Genomic DNA, 26,752 nt, shown 5'->3' on the forward strand with positions numbered 1-26,752 from the left:
TCACTGGAAAGAGAACGTGTTTCCACTGCTCCATGTCAAGCCGACGCTTGGCATTCCGCATGGTGATGTTAGGCTTATGGACTCCTGACCTGTTCACCGGACGTGCTACCTGTCCCAGACCTGCTGTTTTCAACTCTCTAGAGACAGCAGGAGCGGTAGAGATACTCTTAATGATCAGCTATGAAAAGCCAACTGACATTTACTTCTGAGGTGCTGACTTGTTGCACCCTCGACAATTACTGTGATTATTATTATTCGACCATGCTGGTCATTTATGAACATTTGAACATCTTGGTCATGTTCTGTTATAATCTCCACCCGGCACAGCCAGAAGAGGACTGGCCACCCCACATAGCCTGGTTCCTCTCTAGGTTTCTTCCTAGGTTTTGGCCTTTCTAGGGAGTTTTTCCTAGCCACCGTGCTTCTACACCTGCATTGCTTGCTGTTTGGGGTTTTAGGCTGGGTTTCTGTACAGCACTTTGAGATATCAGCTGATGTACAAAGGGCTTTATAAATACATTTGATTTGTGTGCGGCTGCTCGGCCACGGAAACCCATTTCATGAAGCTCCTGGCGAACAGTTATTGTGCTGACGTTGCTTCCAGAGGCAGTTTGTAACTCAGTAGTGGAGTGTTGCAACCGAGGACAGATGCTTTTTATGCGCAATGCACTTCAGCACTCGGCGGTCTCGTTCTGTGAGCTTGTGTGGCCTGCCACTTCACGGTCGAGCCGTTGTTGCTCCTAGACGTTTCAACCTCACATTAACAGCACTTACCTGTTGCCCGTGGGCAGCTCTAGCAGGGCAGGAACTTGAAGAACTGACTTGTTGGACAGGTGGCATCCCATGACTGTGCCACGTTGAAAGTCACTGAGCTCCTCAGTAAGGCTATTTTACTGCCATTGTTTGTCTATGGAGATTGCATGGCTGTGTGCTCGATGTTGTACACCTCTCAGCTGAAATAGCTGAATCCACTGATTTGAAGGTATAACTGTTTATTTTGGCAGTCCTTTCCCTTTATCTGTCTGTGGTTCAGAGGTATTTTAGTTTGATTCAGTTGATTCAGTTGTAAGTTTGATTCCCTTTTGAGTCACATAAGGGTTATAAAAGGGTTTTATTTTATCCAAAGTATGTTTACAGAAAGAGGAACCTGACAGGGATATCCTCTCTCCCCTCCTCAAGTTATTAATGTTACTATTCCCCTCCCCTCTCTCTTCCTCTCTCTCTCCTTCCCTCTCTCTCTCTTCCCCCCACCTCCCTGTCTCTCTCTCTCTCTCTCTCTCTCTCTCTCTCTCTCTCTCTCTCCCTCTCTCTCTCTTTCTCTCTCTCTCTCCCTGTCTCTTTCTCTCTCTCTCCTTCCCTCTCTCTCTCCCTTCCCCCTCTCTCTCTCTTCCCCCCCTCTCTCTCTCTCTCCTCTCTCTCTCTCTCTCTCTCTCTCTCTCTCTCTCTCTCTCTCTCTTCCTCTCTCTCTCCTTCCCTCTCTCTCTCTCTTCCCCCACCTCCCTGTCTCTCTTCCTCTCTTCTCTCTCTCTCTCTCTCTCTCTCTCTCTCCTCTCTCTCTCTCTCTCTCTCTCTCTCTCTCTCTCTCTCTCTCTCTCTCTCTCTCTCTCTCTCTCTCTCTCTCTCCCTTTCTCTCTTCCTTTTCCTCTCTCTCTCTCTGTCTCTCTCTCTCCTTCCCTCTCTCTCTCTTCCCCCTCTCTCCCCCTCCTCTCTCTCTCTCTCTCTCTTCCTCCTCCCCCTCTCTCTCTCTCTCTCTCTCTCTCCCTCTCTCTCTCTCTTCCTCCCCCCTCCCCCTCTCTATCTGTCTTTGTGTGTATCAGTATCTGGAGTTCTGTGATGACATACTGGTGTTGGAGAGTGGAAAGATAAAGGAGTCAGGGACACACAAAGCTCTGATGAAAGCTAAAGGCCGATACGCACAGATGATCAACAACTTCCAGATGGAGCATTCACAGGTAAGATCTCCCGTTATCCATCTGGTTTCAGAGCCAATAGATACAGGTAAGATCTCCTGTTATCCATCTGGTTTCAGAGCCAATAGATCTCCTGTTATCCATCTGGTTTCAGAGCCAATAGAAAGATCTCCTGTTATCCATCTGGTTTAAGATACTCCTGTTATCCATCTGGTTTCAGAGCCAATAGATACAGGTAAGGTTATCCATCTGGTTTCAGAGCCAATAGATACAGGTAAGATCTCCCGTTATCCATCTGGTTTCAGAGCCAATAGATACAGGTAAGATCTCCGTTATCCATCTGGTTTCAGAGCCAATAGATACAGGTAAGATCTCCCGTTATCCATCTGGTTTCAGAGCCAATAGATACAGGTAAGATCTCCCGTTATCCATCTCTACCTCTGGTTTCAGAGCCAATAGATACAGGTAAGATCTCCCGTTATCCATCTCTACCTCTGGTTTTTACAGAGCCATCTCTACCTCTGGTTTCAGAGATAGAAACAGGTAAGATCTCCGTTATCCATCTCTACCTCTGATTTCAGAGCCAATAGATACAGGTAAGATCTCCCGTTATCCATCTCTACCTCTGGTTTTTCGTTTATTAGGATTAGTCCAATGAAGGAGACTATGTCCAGTCTAGATATCAGTCTCGTTTATTAGATTATCCATCTATGTCCAGTCTGTTTTAGTCTAATTGAAGGAGACATGCCCAGTTAGAGTCTCAGTCCACATGAAGGAGACTATGTCCAGTCTAGATATCATGTTTTAGTCTCGTTTATTAGGATTAGTCCACCTGAAGGAGACTATGTCCAGTCTAGATATCATGTTTTAGTCTAATTTATTAGGATCAGTCCACCTGAAGGAGACTATGCCCAGTCTAGATATCATGTTTTAGTCTCGTTTATTAGGATTAGTCCACATGAAGGAGACTATGTCCAGTCTAGATATCATGTTTTAGTCTCGTTTATTAGGATTAGTCCACCTGAAGGAGACTATGTCCAGTCTAGATATCATGTTTTAGTCTCGTTTATTAGGATTAGTCCACCTGAAGGAGACTATGTCCAGTCTAGATATCATGTTTTAGTCTCGTTTATTAGGATTAGTCCACCTGAAGGAGACTATGCCCAGTCTAGATATCATGTTTTAGTCTCGTTTATTAGGATTAGTCCACCTGAAGGAGACTATGTCCAGTCTAGATATCATGTTTTAGTCTCGTTTATTAGGATTAGTCCACCTGAAGGAGACTATGTCCAGTCTAGATATCATGTATCATGTTTTAGTCTCTAGATATCATGTTTTAGTCTCGTTTTTATTTAGTCCACCTGAAGGAGACTATGTCCAGTCTAGATATCATGTTTTAGTCTCGTTTATTAGGATTAGTCCACCTGAAGGAGACTATGTCCAGTCTAGATATCATGTTTTAGTCTCGTTTATTAGGATTAGTCCACCTGAAGGAGACTATGTCCAGTCTAGATATCATGTATCATGTTTTAGTCTAGTTTATTAGGATCCCCATTAGCTGTTGCACATGCTGCCACTTCTCCTCCTGGGTTTTCCACATAAAACATCAAATACACAGTCGTATACTGTATTGTCAAGGCTCTCGAGAGACGTCAATAAATATATTTCTCCCACATTATTAATAACCTCTTAAAGCTAGGGGGCAGAATTTTCACATTTGGATAAATAGCGTGCCCAATTTCAACTTCCTGCTACTCATGCCAAGAATATAAGATATGCATATTATTCATAGATTTGGATAGAAACTCTGACGTTTCTAAAACTGTTTGAATCATGTCTGTGAGTATAACATAACTTATGTAGCAGGCAAAACCCAGAGGACTAACTGTTCAGAATATTTTTTTTGGTCCCCATCTCTCCCCTATAATGTCTTTGCCATTGAAAATTTAATAGAAATATACTTTCAGTTCCTACATCTTCCACGCGATGTCACCAGTGTTTGGAATATGGCTGAGGTTATTTCTTTGTCTTAGCAGGAAGTAGGCCAACTCGGAACGGGGGACCCTTTTGTGTGTTGCACAAGACGTGATGAGTTTTTTTATTTTCGTATTGAATACAATTTAATTGAACGTTTAACAGTGTATTACAAAAGTATTTTGAAATATTTTGGCAAAGTTTATAAAAATATTTTGTAGTGAATTTGCATTTTTCTAAGCTGTTTTTTTTATGGATCAAACGGGCTTTATACGGTGGGGGCAAAAAAGTATTTAGTCAGCCACCAATTTTGCAAGTTCTCCCACTTAAAAAGATGAGAGAGGTCTGTAATTTTCATCATAGATACACTTCAACTATGACAGACAAAAGGAGAAAAAAAATCCAGAAAATCACATTGTAGGATTTTTAATGAATTTATTTGCAAATTATGGTGGAAAATAAGTATTTGGTCAGCTACAAACAAGCAAGATTTCTGGCTCTCACAGACCTGTAATTTCTTCTTTAAGAGGCTCCTCTGTCCTCCACTCGTTACCTGTATTAATGGAACCTGTTTGAACTTGTTATCAGTATAAAAGACACCTGTCCACAACCTCAAACAGTCACACTCCAAACTCCCCTGTGAACGTGCATAGTGAAAGCATGGTCAACTCGTGGCAGTGGTGACTATTTCCTGTGTCATTCGACCCCCCTTCACATTAGAGTCATCAGACAAAGTTCTATTGACTGTTGCCATCTAGTGGAAGGTGTAGGAAGTGAAAACTCATCCATATCTCGCTGTAATTTCAATGGGAGCTTGGTTGAACATTTCTCAGGTTTTTGCCTGCTATATGAGTTCTGTTATACTCACAGACATCATTCAAACAGTTTTAGAAACTTCAGAGTATTTTCCATCCAATACGAATAATATATGCAAATATTAGCAACTATGACTGAGGAGCAGGCCATTGAATATGGGCACCTCTGTGCACCTTTCATCCAAGCTACTCAATACTGCCCTTGCAGCCATAAGAAGTTTTAATGTATATCACTTAATCCTGTATGTTAGGAACAAACTGAGGAGGAGCCAGACCCCGTCGACAGGAAGGAGAAGGACCTGGATGATCACAAGGGAAAAGGACTAGAAAACCCAGGTTTGATAAGCTAGAGATCCATACATATCTTAACATAGACACGGTCTGTTCTCACATCCTGTATGTATGATAAACTAGAGATCCATTCATATCTTAACATAGACAGGTCTGTTCTCACATCCTGTATGTATGATAAACTAGAGATCCATACATATCTCAACATAGACACGGTCTGTTCTCATAATATGTATGTATGTAATACTATTGGAAACAAAAGGTTTTTGTTCTATGTAGCTCTGCGTTAAAAGGTCTGTTGTGTGTCATTACTGGGATTTACGTCACGTCTGTTTTCTCTCCGACAGCTTTTGACATGTCTGATGAGAAACCAGACGAGTCGGAAGGAAGTCGATCGGTATCACATGACGTCAGCGGTAATTTTAGTCCTCGATTCCTTCACATTCTAATCCTCAAACAGTATTATTATGGCTGTACACTGTGTGACATTTTAAATGAACAAATCAATAAATTCTATCAACATGATGTTTGTTGTTGTTTATTATGTTTGTTGTTGTTGTTTATTATGTTTGTTGTTGTTGTTTATTATGGTTGTTGTTGTTTATTATGGTTGTTGTTGTTTATTATGGTTGTTGTTGTTTCTTATGGTTGTTGTTGTTTATTATGGTTGTTGTTGTTTATTATGGTTGTTGTTGTTTATTATGGTTGTTGTTGTTTATTATGGTTGTTGTTTATTATTATGGTTGTTGTTTATTATGTTGTTGTTTATTATGGTTGTTGTTGATGATGTTGTCTGTTGATAGTTGTTGTTGTTGTCTGGTAGAGTCTAAGGACCAGCTGGTGACTCAGGAGGGTTCTCAGGAGGGTTCTGTTGCCTGGAGGACCTACCACCAGTACTGTAAAGCTGCAGGAGGTTAGAGACACACCTTACACACACCACACTCTGAACCTTAACCCTGAGTTAACCCTGACCTACCACCAGTACTGTAAAGCTGCAGGAGGTTAGAGACACACCTTACACACACCACACTCTGAACCTTAACCCTGAGTTAACCCTGACCTACCACCAGTACTGTAAAGCTGCAGGAGGTTAGAGACACACCTTACACACACCACACTCTGAACCTTAACCCTGAGTTAACCCTGACCTACCACCAGTACTGTAAAGCTGCAGGAGGTTAGAGACACACCTTACACACACCACACTCTGAACCTTAACCCTGAGTTAACCCTGACCTACCACCAGTACTGTAAAGCGGCAGGAGGTTAGAGACACACCTTACACACACCACACTCTGAACCTTAACCCAGAGATAACCCTGACCTACCACCAGTACTGTAAAGCTGCAGGAGGTTCTCTCTCCTCTGGTCTCTCCTCTGGTCTCTTGTATGGTCTCTCCTCTCTCCTCTGGTCTCTCCTCTCTCCTCTGGTCTCCCCTCTCTTCTCTGGTCTCTCCTCTCTCCTTTGGTCTCTTGTATGGTCTCTCCTCTCTCCTCTGGTCTCTCCTATGGTGTCTCCTCTGGTCTCTCCTCTCTCTGGTTTCTCCTCTGGTCTCTCCACTGGTCTCTTCTCTCGTCTCCCCTCTCCTCTATCCTCTGGTCTCTCCTCTAGTCTCTCCCCTCTCCTTTGGTCTCTCCTCTCTCCTCTGGTGTCTCCTCTGGTCTCTCCTTTAGTCTCTCCCCTCTCCTTTGGTCTCCCCTCTGGTCTCTCCTCTGATCTCTCCCCTCTCCTTTGGTCTCTCCTCTGGCGTCTCCTCTTGTCTCTTGTGTCTCCTCTGGTGTCTCCTCTGGTCACTCCTCTAGTCTCTCCTCTCTCCTCTGGTCTCTCCTCTCCCCTCTCCTTTGGTCTCTCCTCTGATGTCTCCTCTGGTGTCTCCTCTGGTCTCCCCTCTAGTCTCTCCTCTCTCCTCTGGTCTCTCCTCTATTCTCTCCTCTTGTGTCTCCTCTGGTCTCTCCTCTTGTGTCTCCTCTGGTCTCTCCTCTCTCCTCTGGTCTCTCCTCTGGTCTCCCCTCTCTCCTCTGGTCTCTCCTGTCTCCTCTGGTCTCTCCTCTTGTCTCTCCTCTGGTCTTTCCTTTCTCCTCTGGTCTCTCCTCTCCTCTCTGGTCTCTCATCTTTTCTCTCCTCTGGTCTCTCCTCTCTCATCTGCTCTCCTCTTGATATTTTTTTTCTTGTTGTTTTCTCTCCTTTATTTAACCAGGTAAGCTAGTTAAGAACAAGTTCTCTTTTACAATTGTCTCTGATCTCTCATCTTTTCTCTCCTCTCGTTGTCTCTTGTCTGGTCTCTGGTCTCATCTTTTCTCTCCTCTGGTCTCTCCTCGCTCATCTGGTCTCTCCTCTCTCCTCTGGTCTCTCATATCTTCTCTCCTCTGGTCTCTCCTCTCCCCTCTGGTCTCTCGCCTGGTCTCTGGTCTCTCATCTTTTCTCTCCTCTGGTCTCTCCTCTCTCATCTGGTCTCTCCTCTCTCCTCTGGTCTCTTATCTTTTCTCTCCTCTGGTCTCTCCTCTCTCCTCTGGTCTCTCTTCTCCCCTCTGGTCTCTTGTCTGGTCTCTGATCTTTTCTCTCCTCTGGTCTCACCTCTGGTGTCTCTGGTCTCCAGGGTACATACTGCTGTCTCTCATCATCATCATCTTCATCTGCTTGGTGGGGACCACTGCCTTCAGCAACTGGTGGCTCAGCTACTGGCTGGAGCAGGGATCAGGGGTAAGTCTACTGTAGTGACTTTTCCTTATGTTTTCAAATGTTTGTCAATTGACCCTTCGCTAGGCCCCTACCCCCTTTGGTTACTATAGCAACCTCTGACAACATTTTCTTTGGAAGACTAATTCATCACTCAAACCACTGGAGAAATCCCCCTTACAATGACGATGATGAAGACCAATTCATCACTCAAACCACTGGCGAAATCCCCCTTACAATGACGATGATGAAGACCAATTCATCTTTCAAACCACTGGGAGAAATCCCCCTTACAATGACGATGATGAAGACCAATTCATCACTCAAACCACTGGAGAAAACCCCCTTACAATGACGATGATGAAGACCAATTCATCTTTCAAACCACTGGGAGAAATCCCCCTTACAATGACGATGATGAAGACCAATTCATCACTCAAACCACTGGGAAAATCCCCTTACAATGACGATGATGAAGACCAATTCATCTTTCAAACCACTGGCGAAATCCCCCTTACAATGATGATGATGAAGACCAATTCATCTTTCAAACCACTGGGAGAAATCCCCTTTACAATGACGATGATGAAGACCAATTCATCACTCAAACCACTGGAGAAATCCCCCTTACAATGACGATGATGAAGACCAATTCATCACTCAAACCACTGGGAAAATCCCCTTACAATGACGATGATGAAGACCAGTTCATCACTCAAACCACTGGGAGAAATCCCCCTTACAATGACGATGATTTGATTTTGCTCTCAAATTTGCATCATGATGATAGCAGATGAGAGTTGTATTCATAACATGGCTAACTTAGCTAACTAACATATATTTTGCGAAAACATGTTATATTGAGTGGCCAGCTCGTGCTATCAAAGTTTGGCGGTCAATGAGACTGAGAGCTAGCTAACCAGCGGAGCTAGCAAACAATGTAACGAAAGTATAATTTCGGATTTAAAAAAAGACTAATGTCAACAGGCTTGGCATTTCAGGAATCACAGTAGCAAGTACCACTTGGTGCACTGTTAAATTATGTTGCGGTTTAACATATTTATGTTTTGAAGAGAACTCAGTGTTTTCTGCCATTTCCCTTACTGGCTTTCATGCATTTGAAACGTGAGCTTGTCCGAGATGTTGGACTCGACGACAGTTGCTATCTATTGGAGCGCTGCGATTGGTTTTCCCCAAAGAATTCTCAATTGTATCAACAGTTTGTCCTATTTTAGCAGATCAGATTACATCTGTGGCACAAGTAAAACATGCAACAGAACATTCTGCATATGTTTTTATAGACTAGTTAAAACATTCTTAGTACCTTACACAGTAACTAAGCCATATATTAACTAACGGGCTCTCCAGACAGCGAACGTGTCGAATTCCACCGCAGGGAACATCTCCCTGAACCCTGACCTGAGCTTCTACCAGATGATTTACGGCCTGGTGGTGGTGGCCATGCTGGTCTTCAGCTTCATCAAGGGCTACTCTTTCACCAAAGTCACGTTGCACGCTTCCTCCAAGCTACACGACACCATGTTCAGAAACGTAACTACCACACACAACACCACTGTTATCAATCACACTACCACACAACACCACTGTTATCAATCACACTACCACACAACACCACTGTTATCAATCACACTACCACACAACACCACTGTTATCAATCACACTACCACACAACACCACTGTTATCAATCACACTACCACACAACACCACTGTTATCAATCACACTACCACACAACACCACTGTTATCAATCACACTACCACACAACACCACTGTTATCAATCACACTACCACACAACACCACTGTTATCAATCACACTACCACACAACACCACTCTTGTCAATTGTATTGAAAAGGACGAGGGAGAGGGACAGTGAGGGATGATCACCAAACATTATTGATGAGGAATTCCATAGCATTGAATCTTGGAAGAGGAGAGGGGAGAGGGGACATCCCTGTCTTGTTCCACAACAAATAGCTGGGTTGGTGTTGTACCTTTACTTTGGGATATAAAGAACTGTATACACCCTGGACTCTCTGGGGTTCAGACCCTGGGCAACCCCATGAGTCATGCTACTTTACATATTAGCAGTGGATAGGTCTCTGAAGATATACACTACTATTCAAAGTTTGGGGTCACTTAGAAATTTCCTTTGTTTTTGAAAGAAAAGCCATTGGCCATTTTGAGCCTGTAATCGAACCCACAAAATGCTGATGCTCCAGATACTCAACTAGTCTAAAGAAGGCCAGTTTTATTGCTTCTTTAATCAGAACAGTTTTCAGCTGTGCTAACGTAATTGCGAAAGTGTTTTCTAATGATCAATTAGCCTTTTAAAATGATAAACTTGGATTAGCTAACACAATGTACCATTCGAATACAGGAATAGTGGTTGCTGATAATAGATATTCCATTACAAATCAGCCGTTTCCAGCTACAATAGTCATTTACAACATTAATGTCTACACTGTATTTATGATCAATTTGATGTTATTTTATTGGACAAAAAAATGTCCTTATCTTTAAAAAAGGACATTTCTAAGTGACCCCAAACTTTTGAACGGTAGTGTATGTCATAAAGCTCTTCCAGTAGCGTTGTGTTTCATTAATCCTCTCATCACCCTAACCCTATCCCCTGGGTCCTGTCTGTGTCGTAGATCCTGAACAGCCCCATGAGTTTCTTTGACACCACCCCAACGGGACGTATGGTGAACCGTTTTTCCAAGGACCAGGATGAGGTGGATACCATGCTGCCCTTCAACATGGAGAACTTCCTGCAGTTCTGCCTGATGGTCACCTACACCATCGTCACCATCTCGGCCGTGTTCCCTCCCCTACTCATCGCCATCACGCTGCTTGGAGCCATCTTCACACTCATACTCTAGTGAGTCAACCGGCATCTTCACACTCATACTCTAGTGAGTCAACCGGCATCTTCACACTCATACTCTAGTGAGTCAACCGGCATCTTCACACTCATACTCTAGTGAGTCAACCGGCATCTTCACACTCATACTCTAGTGAGTCAACCGGCATCTTCACACTCATACTCTAGTGAGTCAACCGGCATCTTTACACTCATACTCTAGTGAGTCAACCGGCATCTTCACACTCATACTCTAGTGAGTCAACCGGCATCTTTACACTCATACTCTAGTGAGTCAACCGGCATCTTTACACTCATACTCTAGTGAGTCAACCGGCATCTTCACACTCATACTCTAGTGAGTCAACCGGCATCTTCACACTCATACTCTAGTGAGTCAACCGGCATCTTCACACTCATACTCTAGTGAGTCAACCGGCATCTTCACACTCATACTCTAGTGAGTCAACCGGCATCTTCACACTCATACTCTAGTGAGTACACCGGCATCTTCACACTCATACTCTAGTGAGTCAACCGGCATCTTTACACTCATACTCTAGTGAGTCAACCGGCATCTTCACACTCATACTCTAGTGAGTACACCGGCATCTTTACAGCTTACACACCCAGGGTGACATGCAATCAGTTTGGTCATTTACCCAGGGTGACATACTGTCAGTTTGGTCATTTACCCAGGGTGACATACTGTCAGTTTGGTCATTTACCCAGGGTGACATGCTGTCAGTTTGGTCATTTACCCAGGGTGACATACTGTCAGTTTGGTCATTTACCCAGGGTGACATGCTGTCAGTTTGGTCATTTACCCAGGGTGACATGCTGTCAGTTTGGTCATTTACCCAGGGTGACATATTGTCAGTTTGGTCATACAGTCCTGTGTGGTGTGTTCTGAGTCCTGTGTGTTCTGAGTCCTGTGTGTTCTGAGTCCTGTGTGGTGTGTTCTGAGTCCTGTGTGTTCTGAGTCCTGTGTGGTGTGTTCTGAGTCCTGTGTGGTGTGTTCTGAGTCCTGTGTGGTGTGTTCTGAGTCCTGTGTGTTCTGAGTCCTGTGTGGTGTGTTCTGAGTCCTGTGTGTTCTGAGTCCTGTGTGGTGTGTTCTGAGTCCTGTGTGGTGTGTTCTGAGTCCTGTGTGTTGTGTTCTGAGTCCTGTGTGGTGTGTTCTGAGTCCTGTGTGGTGTGTTCTGAGTCCTGTGTGGTGTGTTCTGAGTCCTGTGTGTTGTGTTCTGAGTCCTGTGTGTTCTGAGTCCTGTGTGATGTGTTCTGAGTCCTGTGTGTTGTGTTCTGAGTCCTGTGTGGTGTGTTCTGAGTCCTGTGTGGTGTGTTCTGAGTCCTGTGTGGTGTGTTCTGAGTCCTGTGTGATGTGTTCTGAGTCCTGTGTGTTCTGAGTCCTGTGTGATGTGTTCTGAGTCCTGTGTGTTCTGAGTCCTGTGTGATGTGTTCTGAGGCCTGTGTGTTCTGAGTCCTGTGTTGTGTGTTCTGAGTCCTGTGTGTTCTGAGTCCTGTGTGATGTGTTCTGAGTCCTGTTTGTTCTGAGGTCTGATGTTTTCTGAGGCCTGTGTGTTCTGAGTCCTGTGTTATGTGTTCTGAGTCCTGTTTGTTCTGAGGCCTGTGTGTTCTGAGTCCTGTGTGGTGTGTTCTGAGTCCTGTGTGGTGTGTTCTGAGTCCTGTGTGGTGTGTTCTGAGTCCTGTGTGGTGTGTTCTGAGTCCTGTGTGTTCTGAGTCCTGTGTGGTGTGTTCTGAGTCCTGTGTGGTGTGTTCTGAGTTTTGTGTTCTGAGTCCTGTGTGTTCTGAGTCCTGTGTGGTGTGTTCTGAGTCCTGTGTGTTCTGAGTCCTGTGTGGTGTGTTCTGAGTCCTGTGTGTTCTGAGTCCTGTGTGGTGTGTTCTGAGTCCTGTGTGTTCTGAGTCATGTGTGGTGTGTTCTGAGTCCTGTGTGATATCTCCACAGTATATTCCAGAGGAGCATCAGAGAGATGAAGAGGATGGAGAACGTGAGTCGTTCCCCCTGGATCTCCCTGACCACCTCCACCATCCAGGGCCTCACTACCATCCACGCCTACAACAAGAGAGAGCAGTACATCCAGCAGTAAGACATGTCTCCTAACCCTGACCCTGACCCTAACCCTGAACCTGACCCTAATCCTGACCCTGACCCTAACCCTGACCCTAACCCTGACCTTGACCCTGACCCTGACCCTACAAAAAGAGAGCAGTATATCCAGCAGTAAGACATGTCTCCTAACCCTGACCCTGACCCTAACCCTGACACTGACCCTAACCCTGACCCTGACCCTAACTATAACCCTGACCCTAACCCTAACTCTGACCCTGACCCTAAAATAAATATACATATTATATCACATATTATCATTCCAACAATCCAGACAGATCCTAGTTAAAACATACATTCCAACAATGCAGACAGATCCTAGTTAAAACAAGTATTTGAACCACTTCCGATTTAGAGGGTTTCCATACTTACAAAGCATGTAGAGGTCTGTAATTTTTATCATAGGTACACTTCAACTGTGAGAGACGGAATCTAAAACAAAAATCCAGAAAATCACATTGTATGATTTTTAAGTAATTAATTTGCATTTTATTGCATGACATAAGTATTTGATACATCAGAAAAGCAGAACTTAATATTTGGAACAGAAACCTTTGTTTGCAATTACAGAGATCATACGTTTCCTGTAGTTCTTGACCAGGTTTGCACACACTGCAGCAGGGATTTTGGCCCACTCCTCCATACAAACCTTCTCCAGATCCTTCAGGGTTCGGGGCTAACGCTGGGCAATACGGACTTTCAGCTCCCTCCAAAGATTTTCTATTGGGTTCAGGTCTGGAGACTGGCTAGGCCACTCCAGGACCTTGAGATGCTTCTTACGGAGCCACTCCTTAGTTGCCCTGGCTGTGTGTTTCGGGTCGTTGTCATGCTGGAAGACCCAGCCACGACGATCTTCAATGCTCTTACTGAGGGCAGGAGGTTGTTGGCCAAGATCTCGCGATACATGGCCCCATCCATCCTCCCCTCAATACGGTACAGTCGTAATGTCCCCTTTGCAGAAAAGCATCCCCAAAGAACGATGTTTCCACCTCCATGCTTCACGGTTGGGATGGTGTTCTTGGGGTTGTACTCATCCTTCTTCTTCCTCCAAACACGGCGAGTGGTTTAGACCAAAAAGCTCTATTTTTGACCCATCAGACCACATGACCTTCTCCCATTCCTCCTCTGGATCATCCAGATAGTCATTGGCAAACTTCAGACGGGCCTGGACATGCGCTGGCTTGAGCAGGGGGACCTTGCGTGCGCTGCAGGATTTTAATCCATGATGGCGTAGTGTGTTACTAATGATTTTCTTTGAGACTGTGGTCCCAGCTCTCTTCAGGTCATTGACCAGGTCCTGATGTGTAGTTCTGGGCTGATCCCTCACCTTCCTCATGATCATTGATGCCCCACGAGGTGAGATCTTGCATGGAGCCCCAGACCGAGGGTGATTGACCGTCATCTTGAACTTCTTCCATTTTCTAATAATTGCACCAACAGTTGTTGCCTTCTCACCAAGCTGCTTGCCTATTGTCCTGTAGCCCATCACAGCCTTGTGCAGGTCTACAATTTTATCCCTGATGTCCTTACACAGCTCTCTGGTCTTGGCCATTGTGGAGAGGTTGGAGTCTGTTTGATTGAGTGTGTGGACAGGTGTCTTTTATACAGGTAACGAGTTCAAACAGGTGCAGTTAATACAGGTAATGAGTGGAGAACAGGAGGGCTTCTTAAAGAAAAACGAACAGGTCTGTGAGAGCCGGAATTCTTACTAGTTGGTAGGTGATCAAATACTTATGTCATGCAATAAAATGCTAATTAATTACTTAAAAATCATTCAATGTGATTTTCTGGATTTTTGTTTTGTATTTCGTCTCTCACAGTTGAAGTGTACCTATGATAAAAATTACAGACCTCTACATGCTTTGTAAGTAGGAAAACCTGCAAAATCGGCAGTGTTTCAAATATTTGTTCTCCCCACTGTACATATTATCATTCCAACAATGCAGACAGATGCTAGTTAAAAACATACATATGATTGCCTCTACCTTGGGAAATAACTTGGTCTGACCATGGTTTCATCTACCTGGGGAAATAACTTGGTCTGACCATGTTGTCCTCTACCTGGGGAAATAACTTGGTCTGACCATGGTTTCATCTACCTGGGGAAATAACTCTAATAAATGAAGATTAAAAATAATGAAAGTCAACACCGTTGTGCATTGTTCTCCAGATTTAAAGAGATGAGCGACAACAACTCCAACCACTTCCTGTTGTTTAACTGTGGGACACGCTGGCTGTCCTTCTGGCTGGACTTTCTGTCTGCCTCAGTCACTCTGCTGGTGGCTCTGTTCGTGGTGCTCAGTTCTCCTGATACCATCAGCCCTGCTATGAAGGGCCTGGCGCTGTCATACACCATACAGGTAGAGTCTAATATACCATACAGGTAGAGTCTAATACACCATACAGGTAGAGTCTAATGTAGAGTCTAATACACCATACAGGTAGAGTCTAATGTAGAGTCTAATACACCATACAGGTAGAGTCTAATACACCATACAGGTAGAGTCTAATGTAGAGTCTAATACTCCATACAGGTAGAGTCTAATACACCATACAGGTAGAGTCTAATACACCATACAGGTAGAGTCTAATACACCATACAGGTAGAGTCTAATACACCATACAGGTAGAGTCTAATGTAGAGTCTAATACTCCATACAGGTAGAGTCTAATGTAGAGTCTAATACTCCATACAGGTAGAGTCTAATGTAGAGTCTAATACACCATACAGGTAGAGTCTAATACACCATACAGGTAGAGTCTAATGTAGAGTCTAATACCCCATACAGGTAGAGTCTAATACACCATACAGGTAGAGTCTAATACCCCATACAGGTAGAGTCTAATACACCATACAGGTAGAGTCTAATACACCATACAGGTAGAGTCTAATACACCATACAGGTAGAGTCTAATGTAGAGTCTAATACACCATACAGGTAGAGTCTAATGTAGAGTCTAATACTCCATACAGGTACAGTCTAATGTAGAGTCTAATACTCCATACAGGTAGAGTCTAATACACCATACAGGTAGAGTCTAATGTAGAGTCTAATACTCCATACAGGTAGAGTCTAATGTAGAGTCTAATACACCATACAGGTAGAGTCTAATACACCATACAGGTAGAGTCTAATACTCCATACAGGTAGAGTCTAATACACCATACAGGTAGAGTCTAATACACCATACAGGTAGAGTCTAATACTCCATACAGGTAGAGTCTAATACACCATACAGGTAGAGTCTAATGTAGAGTCTAATACACCATACAGGTAGAGTCTAATGTAGAGTCTAATACACCATACAGGTAGAGTCTAATACACCATACAGGTAGAGTCTAATGTAGAGTCTAATACACCATACAGGTAGAGTCTAATGTAGAGTCTAATACACCATACAGGTAGAGTCTAATGTAGAGTCTAATACACCATACAGGTAGAGTCTAATACACCATACAGGTAGAGTCTAATACACCATACAGGTAGAGTCTAATACACCATACAGGTAGAGTCTAATACACCATACAGGTAGAGTCTAATGTAGAGTCTAATACACCATACAGGTAGAGTCTAATACACCATACCGGTAGAGTCTAATACACCATACAGGTAGAGTCTAATACACCATACAGGTAGAGTCTAATACACCATACAGGTAGAGTCTAATACACCATACAGGTAGAGTCTAATACCCCATACCGGTAGAGTCTAATACACCATACAGGTAGAGTCTAATACACCATACAGGTAGAGTCTAATACACCATACAGGTAGAGTCTAATACACCCTACAGGTAGAGTCTAATAAACCATACAGGTAGAGTCTAATGTAGAGTCTAATACACCGTACAGGTAGAGTCTAATGTAGAGTCTAATACACCATACAGGTAGAGTCTAATAAACCATACAGGTAGAGTCTAATACACCATACAGGTAGAGTCTAATGTAGAGTCTAATACTCCATACAGGTAGAGTCTAATGTAGAGTCTAATACACCATACAGGTAGAGTCTAATACACCATACAGGTAGAGTCTAATACACCATACAGGCAGAGTCTAATGTAGAGTCTAATACACCATACAGGTAGAGTCTAATACACCATACAGGTAGAGTCTAATACACCATACAGGTAGAGTCTAATACACCATACAGGTAGAGTCTAATGTAGAGTCTAATACTCCATACAGGTAGAGTCTAATGTAGAGTCTAATACACCATACAGGTAGAGTCTAATACACCATACAGGTAGAGTCTAATGTAGAGTCTAATACACCATACAGGTAGAGTCTAATGTAGAGTCTAATACTCCATATAGGTACAGTGTATGTGGTCATTGAACTGTAGTGTGTATCTCTGTTGTTTCATGTTGCTTCCTTTCCTTGTTGCGTTCATTATTGTATCATTATATATATTACACTCCCAGTATTGACTATTTCACTGCCAGTGAAGTACAGGTGGAGCGACAGAGCTTGAGGCCTACCAATGATCAATATGTCTCAATGCTGCCCCCTAGTGGTCTAACAGTAAACCTAAAGGTAAGAGTTGTCAGATTACCAGTTGTGATGGAGTTTGTTGCCTGTGTTTTGTGTTATCTGTTGTCCAGTTGACAGGTATGCTCCAGTACGTGGTAAGGCTGTCTACGGAGCTGGAAGCCAAGTTCCTGTCAGTGGAGAGACTACAGGAGTACATCGAGGTGAGAACGTCAACCCTTTCTAACTCAAATACACAAATAATGTCTTAACGTCTTCATGACCTTTTAATACACTGTTATTCACCTGTCCAGGGTTGTGTCTCTGAGGCGTCCATGTTTCTGTCCAGGGTTGTGTCTCTGAGGCGTCCATGTTTCTGTCCAGGGTTGTGTCTCTGAGGCGTCCATGTTTCTGTCCAGGGTTGTGTCTCTGAGGCGTCCATGTTGTCTGTTATAATCGTGTTTCTGTCCAGGGTTGTGTCTCTGAGGCGTCCATGTTTCTGTCCAGGGTTGTGTCTGAGGCGTCCAGAATGTTGTCTTTTATAATCATGTTTCTGTCCAGGGTTGTGTCTGAGGCGTCCATGTCTCTGTCCAGGGTTGTGTCTCTGAGGCGTCCATGTTTCTGTCCAGGGTTGTGTCTGAGGCGTCCATGTCTCTGTCCAGGGTTGTGTCTGAGGCGTCCATGTTTCTGTCCAGGGTTGTGTCTGAGGCGTCCATGTTTCTGTCCAGGGTTGTGTCTCTGAGGCGCCCAGGAGAGTTAAAGACGCCCTCATCCCAGAGGGTTGGCCTCATAAAGGGGCCATCTCCTTTAAGGACTACACGATGAGGTACAGAGCGAACACCCCCATCGTGCTCGATGGACTACAGCTCAACATCCAGCCCAGGGAGAAGCTGGGCATCGTGGGGAGGACAGGCTCCGGTAAGACCTCAGTCCAACTCATTTGTCAGAGTTGTTTGTGTCTATGCCTGCTGCTGGTTGCTAAGTGTATTTCACAGGTAAGACCTCAGTTTAGACCACCTACTCACTGTCATAATGTTAACATGAAACACCACAGTGAACATTGTCATTGCGATATACAGTGGCATTTGGAAAGTATTCAGACCCCTTGACTTTTTCCACATTTTGTTACATTACAGCCTTATTCTAAAAATGGATTAAATTGTTTTTTTCCTTGACCAATCTACACACAATACTCCATAATTACATCACAATGCCCCTTAATGACATCACAATACCCCTTAATGACATCACAATACTCCATAATTACATCACAATGCCCCTTAATGACATCACACTACCCCTTAATGACATCACAATACCCCTTAATGACATCACAATACCCCTTAATGACATCACAATACCCCTTAATGACATCACAATACTCCATAATTACATCACAATGCCCCTTAATGACATCACAATACCCCTTAATGACATCACAATACTCCATAATTACATCACAATGCCCCTTAATGACATCACACTACCCCTTAATGACATCACAATACCCCTTAATGACATCACAATACTCCATAATTACATCACAATGCCCCTTAATGACATCACACTACCCCTTAATGACATCACAATACCCCTTAATTACATCACAATGCCCCTTAATGACATCACAATACCCCTTAATGACATTTAATGAAATACCCCTTAATGACATTTTGACATACCCCTTAATGTATTAATGACATCACAAACACTTAATGACATCACACTACCCCTTAATGACATCACAATACCCCTTAATGACATCACAATACTCCATAATTACAAAGGAAAAACAGGTTTTTAGAAATTTTTGTAAATGTATTAATAGTAAAACACTGAAATATCACATTTACATAAGTATTCAGACCCTTTACTCAGTACTTTGTTAAAGCACCTTTGGCAGCGATTACAGCATCGAGTCTTCATGGGTATGACGCTACAAGCTTGGCACACCTGTATTTGGGGAGTTTCTCCCATTGTTCTCTGCAGATCCTCTCAAGCTCTGTCAGGTTGGATGGGGAGCGTCACTGCACAGCTATTTTTCAGGTCTCTCCAGAGATGTTAGATCAGGTCCGGGCTCTGGCTGGGCCACTCAAGGACATTCAGAGACATGTCCTGAAGCGACTCCTGCCTTGTCTTGGCGTTGTGCTTAGTGTCGTTGTAGGAACCTTTGCCCCAGTCTGAGGTCCTGAGCACTCTGGGGAGCAGGTTTTCATCAAGGATCTCTCTGTACTTTGCTCCATTCATCTTTCCCTCGATCCCGACTCATCTCCCAGTCCCTGCAGCTGAAAAACATCCCCACAGCATGATGCTGCCACCACCATGCTTCACCGTAGGGATGGTATTGGCCAGGTGATGAGCGATGCCTGGTTTCCTCCAGACGTGACGCTTGGCATTCAGGCCAAAGAGTTCAATCTTAGTTTCATCAGACTAGAGAATCTTGTTTCTCATGGTCAGAGTCCTTTAGGTGCCTTTTGGCAACTCCAAGTGGGCTGTCATTTGCCTTTTACTGAAGAATGGCTTCCGTCTGGCCACTCTACCATAAAGGCCTGATTGGTAGAGTGCTGCAGAGATGGTTGTCCTTCTGGAAGGTTCTCCCTTCTCCACAGTGGAACTCTGGAGCTCTGTCAGAGTGACCATTGGGTTCTTGGTCACCCCTCTGACCAAGGCTCTTCTCCCCCGATTGGTCAGTTTGGCCGGGTGGCCAGCTCTAGGAAGAGTCTTGGTGGTTCCAAACTTCTTCCATTTTAGAATGATGGAGGCCACTGTGTTCTTGAGGACCTTCAATGCTGCAGACATTTTGTTGGTACCCTTCCCCAGATCTGTGCCTCGACAAAATCTCGGAGCTCTACGAACAATTCCTTCGACCTCATGGATTGGTTTTTGCTCTGACATGCACTGTCAACCGTGTGACCTTACATAGCCAGGTTTGTGTATTTCCAAATCATGTCCAATCAATTGAATTTACCACAGGTGGACTCCAATCAAGTTGTAGAAACATATTGCACCTGAGCTCAATTTTGAGTCTCATAGCAAAGGTTCTGAATACTTATGGATTTCTAAAAACCTGTTTTCGCTTTTTCGTTATGGGGTAATGTGTGTAGATTGAAAAAGAATATACAAGAAGTGTGTGTCAATCGTGAGGCAACAGTTAGTTGTCTTTGTTTTATCTTCTGGTGTGACCTCGATGTGACCTGGATGTGCTGTATATAACCTGGATGTGACCTGGATGTACTGTATATAACCTGGATGTGTTGTATATAACCTGTATATAACCTGTATGTACTGTATATAACCTGGACGTGACCTGGATGTGTTGTATATAACCTGGATGTGTTGTATATAACCTGGATGTGACCTGGATGTGCTGTATATAACCTGGATGTGACCTGAATGTGTTGTATATAACCTGGATGTGTTGTATATAACCCGGATGTGTTGTATATAACCTGGATGTGTTGTATATGACCTGGATGTGTTGTATATAACCTGGATGTGACCTGGATGTGTTTTATATAACCTGGATGTGACCTGGATGTGTTTTATATAACCTGGATGTGTTGTATATAACCTGGATGTGTTGTATATAACCTGGATGTGTTGTATATAACCTGTATATAACCTGGATGTGTTGTATATAACCTGGATGTGTTGTATATAACCTGGATGTGTTGTATATAACCTGTATATAACCTGTATGTACTGTATATAACCTGGATGTTTTGTATATAACCTGGATGTGTTGTATATAGCCTGGATGTGTTGTATATAACCTGGATGTGTTGTATATAACCTGTATATAACCTGGATGTGTTGTATATAACCTGGATGTGTTGTATATAACCTGGATGTGTTGTATATAACCTGTATATAACCTGTATGTACTGTATATAACCTGGATGTTTTGTATATAACCTGGATGTGTTGTATATAGCCTGGATGTGTAGTATATAACCTGGATATTATGTCACCCAACAGGGAAGTCTTCTTTAGGAGTGGCCCTGTTCCGCCTGGTGGAACCAGCTGCAGGGACTATCTTCATAGATGGGGTGGACACCAGCGCTATCGGCCTGGAGGACCTCCGCAGTAAACTATCAGTCATCCCCCAGGACCCTGTCCTATTCATCGGTACTGTCAGGTAATACGACTGTCTGTTACGGTCTACACAGTACACTAGTCACCTATAGAAACAGACTGCATAGACCAGGTAATACCACTGTCTACACAGTACACTAGTCACCTATAGAAACAGACTGCATAGACCAGGTAATACCACTGTCTACACAGTACACTAGTCACCTATATTACTGTATTACAGTGTCTCTATCTGACTGGGTTCAGGACTAGTTTCTCCAGGTATGACCTCTCTGTCAGCCTGTATGTGTCTCTATCTGACTGGGTTCAGGACTAGTTTCTCCAGGTATGACCTCTCTGTCAGCCTGTATGTGTCTCTTCCTGACTGGGTTCAGGACTAGTTTCTCCAGGTATGACCTCTCTGTCAGCCTGTATGTGTCTCTATCTGACTGGGTTCAGGACTAGTTTCTCCAGGTATGACCTCTCTGTCAGCCTGTATGTGTCTCTTCCTGACTGGGTTCAGGACTAGTTTCTCCAGGTATGACCTCTCTGTCAACCTGTATTACTGTGTCTCTATCTGACTGGGTTCAGGACTAGTTTCTCCCGGTATGACCTCTCTGTCAACCTGTATGTGTCTCTATCTGACTGGGTTCAGGACTAGTTTCTCCAGGTATGACCTCTCTGTCAGCCTGTATGTGTCTCTTCCTGACTGGGTTCAGGACTAGTTTCTCCAGGTATGACCTCTCTGTCAGCCTGTATGTGTCTCTATCTGACTGGGTTCAGGACTAGTTTCTCCAGGTATGACCTCTCTGTCAACCTGTATTACTGTGTCTCTACAATGTGACTTGTTCCCCTGTTGCAGGTATAATCTGGATCCTTTCAACAACTATAGTGACGAGGACATCTGGTCTGCTCTGGATAAGACCTTCATGAAACACACAGTACGTACAGCCTCTATGTCGGACCATTACATGAGGCCTGGTTTACTGTAGGGAACATTACATGAGGCCTGGTTTACTGTAGGGAACATTACATGAGGCCTGGTTTACTGTAGGGAACATTACATGAGGCCTAGTTTACTGTAGGGAACATTACATGAGGCCTGGTTTACTGTAGGGAACATTACATGAGGCCTGGTTTACTGTAGGGAACATTACATGAGGCCTGGTTTACTGTAGGTTGTCTGACTCTATGGGGATCTGGTTTACTGTCTGTTATCTGACTCTATCTGGACCATTACATGAGGCCTGGTTTACTGTAGGTTGTCTGACTCTATGGGGATCTGGTTTACTGTAGGTTGTCTGACTCTATGTGGACCATTACATGAGGCCTGGTTTACTGTAGGTTGTCTGACTCTATGGGGATCTGGTTTACTGTAGGTTGTCTGACTCTATGGGAACATTAGATGAGGCCTGGTTTACTGTAGGTTGTCTGACTCTATGGGGATCTGGTTTACTGTAGGTTGTCTGACTCTATGGGAACATTAGATGAGGCCTGGTTTACTGTAGGTTGTCTGACTCTATGGGGATCTAGTTTACTGTAGGTTGTCTGAGTCTATGGGAACATTAGATGAGGCCTGGTTTACTGTAGGTTGGCTGACTCTATGGGGATGTGGTTTACTGTAGGTTGTCTGACTCTATGGGGATCTAGTTTACTGTAGGTTGTCTGACTCTATGGGAACATTAGATGAGGCCTGGTTTACTGTAGGTTGTCTGACTCTATGTGGGCCATTACATGAGGCCTGGTTTACAGTAGGTTGGCTGACAGAGATCAAGTGTTGACCCCAGTTGAAAGTCACTGGCGTATAGATGGTGATGATGATAATGGTGATGATGATGTTGGAGATGATGATGATGATGATGATGGTGATGATGGCAATGATGATATATTGGTGATTATGGTGGTGATGATGATGATGGTGATGATGATGATGGTGATAATGATGCTGGTGTTGATGATAATGGTGATGATGGTAATGATGGTAATGATGCTAATGGTGATTATGATGGTGATGATTATGGTGGTGATGGTGTTGGTAGTGATGGCGATTATGATAATGGCGATTATGATAATGGCAATTATGATAATGGTGAGTGTGATAATGGTGATGATGATCATGGTGAGTGTGATAATGGTGATGATGGTAATGATGGTAATGGTGATGATGGTAATGATGTTAATAGTGATTATGACGGTGATGATTATGGTGGTGATGGTGTTGGTAGTGATGGCGATTATGATAATGGCGATTACGATAATGGCGAGTGTGATAATGGTGATGATGACGGTGATAACTTTGATGATAATGCTGATGTTGGTTATGATGGCGATGATGACAATGGTGATGCTGATAATGGGGATGATGTTGGGGATGATGGTGGTGATGATGATGATGATGGTGATGATGATGATGATGATGATGATGATGATGATGACGATGATGACGATGTTGACCATCACGTTCATGATGATACCAACAACACCACGTCCCTCTGTGTGTCTCAGATCTCCAGTCTCCCTGAGAAGCTGCAGTCGGAGGTAGTGGAAAACGGGGAGAACTTCTCTGTAGGAGAGAGACAGCTGATGTGTATGGCCAGAGCACTGCTACGAAACTCCAAGGTCAGCTCACAGAAAGATCTCCTTTTACAGCAACATACACTGTACTGTAGTACAGCTAGCCGTACTGTATCCCAGGAAAATTGATTTTACGGTACAGAAATGACCAGGTATTTACTACCTAATTGACATTCGTAAATTGCAATGTTACATAGTTACCTAGCCTCGATTTCCAAGCTTCTTCCAGACTGGAAGGATGGCGTTGTGAGACTACATAGCTGGTATCCTAGTAACCTAAATGACACGTTAGCCTGGTACACAGCTGGTATCCTAGTAACCTGAATGACACGTTAGCCTGGTCTCTCCTCCTCTTTCAAGACTACACATCTGGTATCCTGAATAACCTAAATGACACGTTAGCCTGGTACACAGCTGGTATCCTAGTAACCTAAATGACACGTTAGCCTGGTACACAGCTGGTATCCTAGTAACCTGAATGACACGTTAGCCTGGTACACAGCTCGTATCCTAGTAACCTGAATGACACGTTAGCCTGGTACACAGCTGGTATCCAGTAACCTGAATGACACGTTAGCCTGGTACACAGCTCGTATCCTAGTAACCTGAATGACACGTTAGCCTGGTACACAGCTGGTATCCTAGTAACCTGAATGACACGTTAGCCTGGTACACAGCTCGTATCCTAGTAACCTGAATGACACGTTAGCCTGGTACACAGCTGGTATCCTAGTAACCTGAATGACACGTTAGCCTGGTACACAGCTGGTATCCTAGTAACCTGAATGACACGTTAGCCTGGTACACAGCTGGTATCCTAGTAACCTGAATGACACGTTAGCCTGGTCTCTCCTCCTCTTTCAAGACTACACATCTGGTATCCTGAATAACCTAAATGACACGTTAGCCTGGTACACAGCTGGTATCCTAGTAACCTAAATGACACGTTAGCCTGGTCTCTCCTCCTCTTTCAAGACTACACAGCTGGTATCCTGGTAACCTGAATGACACGTTAGCCTGGTACACAGCTGGTATCCTAGTAACCTGAATGACACGTTAGCCTGGTCTCTCCTCCTCAGATCATCTTGCTGGACGAGGCGACGGCGTCGATCGACTCAGAGACGGACTCTCTGATCCAGCACACCATCAGAGACGCGTTCCAGGACTGTACCATGCTTACTATCGCTCACCGCATTAACACTGTCCTGGAGTCAGATCGTATACTGGTCATGGACGCCGGAAGGGTAGGCTATACACACACACAGACACACAGACAGACAGACAGACAGACAGACAGACAGACAGACAGACAGACAGACAGACAGACAGACAGACAGACAGACAGACAGACAGACTGACTGACTAAAACCTTAAATCTCTCCTGTTTTACGCTTTTCAGAGATACTTTCATGTATTGGCTTCATATTGGTTTTTAAAAGGTTTCAAAACAGACTAAACATTGGTGAATATTGATAGACTGAGAGGAGATAGACTGATGTATAAATGAACTGAGATATATATGTGTGTGTGTGTGTTCTGTGTGTGTGTGTGTTCTGTGTGTGTGTTCTGTGTGTGTATGTGTATTCTGTGTGTGTGTGTGTGTGTATTCTGTGTATTCTGTGTGTGTGTGTGTGTGTATTCTGTGTGTTCTGTGTGTTCTGTGTGTTCTGTGTGTTCTGTGTGTGTGTGTGTGTGTGTATTCTGTGTGTTCTGTGTGTTCTGTGTGTTCTGTGTGTTCTGTGTGTGTGTGTGTGTGTATTCTGTGTATTCTGTGTGCAGTAACACCATTATCTGTGTCAAAACTGCAGTAACATCATTATGTCTGACAAAACACCATTATGACAGTGACAAAACAGCAGTACCACCATTCTGTGTGTGTGTGTATTCTGTGTGTGTGTGTGTGTGTGTGTTCTGTGTGTTCTGTGTGTGTGTGTGTGTGTGTGTGTGTTCTGTGTGTTCTGTGTCCACCTGACAGGTGGTTGAGTGTGACAGTCCAGAGGTCCTGATGCAGAGACCAGATTCTCAGTTTGCAGCTCTCCTGACGGCAGCCAACACCGTCAACACATGAGCCTGGACACACCCCCATCTGTAGTCTGGACACACCTCCATCTGCAGTCTGGACACACCCCCATCTAGTCTGGACACACCTCCATCTGCAGTCTGGACACACCTCCATCTGTAGTCTGGACACACCTCCATCTGTAGTCTGGTCACACCTCCATCTGCAGTCTGGACACACCTCCATCTGCAGTCTGGACACACCTCCATCTGCAGTCTGGACACACCTCCATCTGGAGTCTGGACACACCTCCATCTGCAGTCTGGACACACCTCCATCTGCAGTCTGGACACACCTCCATCTGCTGGACACACCTCCATCTGAAACTACAAAACAGTCTGGACACACCTCCATCTGCAGTCTGGACACACCTCCATCTGCAGTCTGGTCACACCTCCATCTGCAGTCTGGACACACCTCCATCTGCAGTCTGGACACACCTCCATCTGCAGTCTGGTCACACCTCCATCTGCAGTCTGGACACACCTCCATCTGTAGTCTGGACACACCTCCATCTGCAGTCTGGTCACACCCCCATCTGTAGTCTGGACACACCTCCATCTGCAGTCTGGTCACAACCCCATCTGTAGTCTGGACACACACCCGTCTGTAGACTGGACACACCCCCATGAGTCTGGACACCCCTCCATCTGAAGTCTGGTCACATCTCCATCTGCAGTCTGGACACACCCCCATATGCGGTCTGGACACACCCCCATATGAAGTCTGGACACACCCCCATATGAAGTCTGGACACACCCCCATATGACATTTGGACACGACCCCATCTGAAGTCTCCGCCCACCACCTGTCCTTAATTGTCGGACACCACCCCACCCCTCAACGCTTTCCCTGTTTTCCATGGACACACATGAATGTGCATGTGCCTGCGCGCACGC

At 44.3% G+C, this 26,752-nt stretch overlaps 1 protein-coding gene across 1 annotated transcript; it reads left to right on the forward strand.

Annotated features, from left to right (window-relative positions):
• Nucleotides 1-1,817: 1,817 nt before the first annotated feature.
• LOC112241135 (ATP-binding cassette sub-family C member 12-like) lies at nt 1,818-26,025 on the forward strand (the record flags this gene model as incomplete). The annotated part of the gene is given in 16 exon segments (XM_042315040.1): nt 1,818-1,952; nt 4,951-5,035; nt 5,338-5,406; nt 5,814-5,903; nt 7,588-7,691; nt 9,036-9,218; nt 10,342-10,568; nt 12,514-12,651; nt 14,846-15,035; nt 17,281-17,370; nt 17,875-18,064; nt 21,125-21,284; nt 22,083-22,161; nt 23,726-23,839; nt 24,874-25,038; nt 25,770-26,025. Coding segments are annotated over 16 exon segments (2,037 nt in total). The 3' UTR covers nt 25,863-26,025.
• Nucleotides 26,026-26,752: the final 727 nt, after the last annotated feature.

Source organism: Oncorhynchus tshawytscha, unplaced genomic scaffold, assembly GCF_018296145.1.
Source record: "Oncorhynchus tshawytscha isolate Ot180627B unplaced genomic scaffold, Otsh_v2.0 Un_contig_3854_pilon_pilon, whole genome shotgun sequence".
Lineage (NCBI taxonomy): Eukaryota > Metazoa > Chordata > Actinopteri > Salmoniformes > Salmonidae > Oncorhynchus > Oncorhynchus tshawytscha.